At 37.2% G+C, this 3,963-nt stretch overlaps 1 protein-coding gene across 1 annotated transcript in view; it reads right to left on the bottom strand.

Annotated features, from left to right (window-relative positions):
- The window catches only part of LOC106945235 (doublecortin domain-containing protein 2), a 37,660-nt gene that overhangs the window by 28,467 nt on the left and 5,230 nt on the right, over positions 1-3,963 (bottom strand). Inside the window, exon 2 of the mRNA XM_015028791.1 lies at positions 2,851-2,905. Coding sequence (XP_014884277.1) covers positions 2,851-2,905 — 55 coding nt within the window. The remainder of the gene's footprint in view (positions 1-2,850; positions 2,906-3,963) is intronic.

Raw genomic sequence — 3,963 nt, forward strand, 5'->3', positions numbered from 1 at the left:
AAAAAATTTGTGGAAAAAAAAAAAAAAAACCCCCCAAAAAAAACCTTTTTTTTTTTTTTTTTTTTTTTTTTTTTTTTTTTTTTTTTTTTTTTCTGTAAAGAAAAATAAAATAAAATAATAAAAATAAAAAAAACTTGATAAATAGGCAGCCCCCACTTAGTTCTAGCCAGCAACAAACAAAGCAAGGTTCTGTAAGACGATCCTTTTTGTTATAATGTGCCTGCCATCTTAGAAGTTCATATTCAGAGGTAAAATCCATGCAGAGGCCAAATAGATTATGTTGCTACCTGAGAGCAGCTTTGACAAAATGCCACACTTGTGTTTTTCACCAGAGGGCTTTGTTTTTCACATACCAAAAAAATCTCAGCTTTTACAATATCTGAATTATTAAGTTTTTATCTTTATGTACACCACTTTGGTCCATAAAAAGTACTTTTTACAGAATGCTAATAAAATCTAAAAGCCTCAGCATTTTCTGCAATAAGCAAATTACAGTTTTGCACCTTGTTATTTATGGTCCCTCTATAGTAATGGCAAAGTGGTTACAAAAAAAAAAAAAATTAATGTGGAAATACCTATTTCAAGGGCGTAGGCTTATTCAGCACAAGAGAGCAGTGCCTGTATTCAAACAATACTAAATTGGCCTGACACTATGAGAAACAACCTTAAGGCATTGTGCCTGAGCCACAATGCTTTGGAGTGTACTGTAGTTTCAAATTAGTGTTTTGAGTGTATATGACAAAACTCCTTGGGGCTTCTAGACCCAAACAGAACAAGCTTGCTTTCATTAGTCCATAAAAAAGTTTCACCATGTCTCTGTCGGTCAGTCAATGGCCCTTTTCAGATAATGTTTTCGTTCTGTGATCTCTACGACTCCCGATCGATTGTAAGGTCCCAACATGAAATGGGGGGTGGAAGTCACTCCACCGACATTACACCTCTGATCAACCTTTGTGATGTAGCCACCAGCCTTTAAGCACTACGAAGTGCGAGGAGTCACAGCGGATTGCGGAGTGAGTGTGAGGTGTTGATAGCTACGATAGCAAGCGCAGACAGAAGCAGCTGGGGTCTGCGGTGTGCGGGGATAATGGATGAGCCGCGTGATTTTCCAGAGTCAGTCTGATCTGAGCAATATGTCGCTCCCCACATTCTGCTGCTGATAGGAAAATGTTGATGATGGTGCACAACATGCGCACATGTGTTTCAAGCACCGAATGGATTTAAGAAGGAGGATTGCGACGTAAACTCTTACAAATGCTCTGAGGTGTAAACGGCGTCTCTTAAGTTTTTTCCAATCGTAGCGCATGCTGTGGGCACTCAGGGCCTGTGATATCACCAGGCTGACCTGTGTGACATGAAGTGACAAAGTGATTTGCGATGGTAGATTCAGGGTTGCGTGTTTACTGCAGAACTATAATCTGGAAGGGACTAATTTGCGTTTTCACCTCTCCAGCATCATGTTCGTTTAAAAATGGAAGTTTTGCTGGGACTCTTTGGCATAGGCTCAGCTTCATATTGTCAAGCTTTTGGTTTCTCTGTTTGACTTTGATTTTATTGTTTGATTTTATTTGATTTTATTTTTTTTTATTGTGTCCTAGCACCATATTATTTTCTGCACACCTTATATGCTTATATTCCCCCTTTCCGATAAAGTTTTTCATGAAAATTTGCTGTTATTCTGAACAATTTCTGAAACAACCTGATTTACTTATATATCTAAACAATGCAATACAACCTTTATCTCGAACACACGCCCTTGTGTTTGACACCTGTTTTGTCACAAAGTGAGTGATGCCACTGATTGAACTTGACCCTTCTCAACTTTTGGACATGATACTTTTAATGAATGATTTACTTATGTGGAACGATGCTATGACTGTTGGGTTTCGAGTAATAGAATTCGCCAAATATAAATATAAAATCTAACATGAAATAGTGATTAATCTGAGTAAAATAGTGTTGGACTGCAGTTAGTTTGAACACAACCTGAAAGAAAACAGAAGCTGATATGAAGGTATGGGTTTGGTGTGACATAAGCTGCATGTTCTTTCCTGAATAAAAGTCATTTCAGAAACTTTTTCCAAGGTCTCTGCGATTTGGATAGAGGGTACATCAGGTGAACTATTAAAATGCATGAACCTGAGAGCAGCGTGACTTTTAGCTGCTCCAGCTTGGGCTGTGACTTTATAGCAGGTGATTAAAGATGCATTAAAAGAGGGATGATTATGATACATAAATCAATAATGCATGGCTACTGAGACAACAGCAAAGTGTTTCTTCATGAACAACAACAGAGTGAGGAACGTTTGACATCACACCTTGACTAAAATATCTTCATCAAATACTTCGAAACTCTCTACATATTTAATCATAGATTTAAATGTTTAAAACACAAGTAACACAAATTGTTTCTTTAGAAGCACAGAATTTTTTTTTTTTTTTTACCCTTGAAAGGTCTAGATATGCAGCTCTACCACTGCAGAAGCTGAACAGTGTCTTATGACCAGATCTGTTTACTTACTGCTAGAAACATGAGGAGATGATTGGTCCCTCACACCTACAGTAAAGTAAACAATAACATTGAGATGCACATGCTGTAAAACTAGGTTACTGTATCACGGGAGCCTCCAGTGAGGCTGTAGCATTTTTGATCACTCAGTCGGCGAACGGCCTTTTGGAGTAATTGTTCTTGCAGCGTGTTCCAATACAACAAAGGTCAAATGAAAACATAATTCATTGATGGATGAGGAGGTTCTAATCCTGCAGTGGAGGTACGCTGTTTTAATTCAGCTGGCAGGAGTTTTCCTTCGCTATTAAACGAGGACAGAACATTAGAAACTGCTGCCTCACCTGAGCTGGCAGGGACTGCATCATCCTCTTCTTTCGGGTCCCGATATCTAGATAACTTGGAAGAGAAGTGAAGATGAGTTATTCGTACACCCCCATTTCTCATGAATTAGTGAATGCATGTCACAAATACTCAGTGGGTCATCAGACATTACTGAAAACTGCAACGTCGAGTGGGACATGTCAATATCTATTATATCTTCCCAGGTCTTGCAGCTATAACTTGTCTATGGTATAAGGACAGCATAAAGATATTTGTGATGAGAATATTTGCAGTCAATATCCATCTGCTGGTACTTCAAGGAACAGCTTAACAGCAGTAGAGAGATTGTTTCTATCCATGTAGAGATGGCCTTTATGAGTAAATGCACATTGTTCAGCTTATAGTTTGACATTAAGTATATTTCAAAGTAGAAAATGTAAAATAAATGAAATTCAAATTATGAAAGAGGAAGAATTTGCAAAGCAGAATTTTTTTGTCTTTTATCTGTCTCATATTGTTTTGAAAGTGCACAATCTGGTTAAATACCTTGGACATTGTTTGTCTATTGACCTTACGGGACAATGTGGACATTTAAAGGCAGCAGCTTACAAGCTAATGTGTTGATACGCAAATTGAGTGGCACCCCTGGCACCCCTGGACCACTGAAGATTTAACTTTTTACAGCAATGCCCATTAATGAAACTCATTGTAGAGAGTAATGAGTCAATACGATTGCTCCTAAAAGATGCCAAAATGCAGCGGTCCACGTCAAATGTTTGTTTGTTTGTATTGTTGCATTGTAGTTCTGTCTCATGGTGCGATTTTATGTACACATATCTTAGTTGCCCTAAATAACAAAACAGGAATGGCATTACACAGTGTCAGCCAAAGTGTAGTTCTACCCATATCTTAAAGTATAAAATAAATAGTATAGAAAAAATACACAGTGCCAAGCCTATTATGCGCTTGGCTGTGCCAAGAGTAAGTCACTCTGCTTATGATACATTTGCAACCATTCAGTTAATTAAAAATATAAATTAAAAAAAAAAGTTGTGGTAACTTTTACATTATACAAGATGATTTGGAGAGATAAAAAGCTAATAGAATTAAATTAAATTATATATATATATATA

This window comes from Poecilia latipinna, unplaced genomic scaffold (assembly GCF_001443285.1).
Source record: "Poecilia latipinna isolate Pla-1442-1.1 unplaced genomic scaffold, P_latipinna-1.0 Scaffold135, whole genome shotgun sequence".
Taxonomy (NCBI): domain Eukaryota; kingdom Metazoa; phylum Chordata; class Actinopteri; order Cyprinodontiformes; family Poeciliidae; genus Poecilia; species Poecilia latipinna.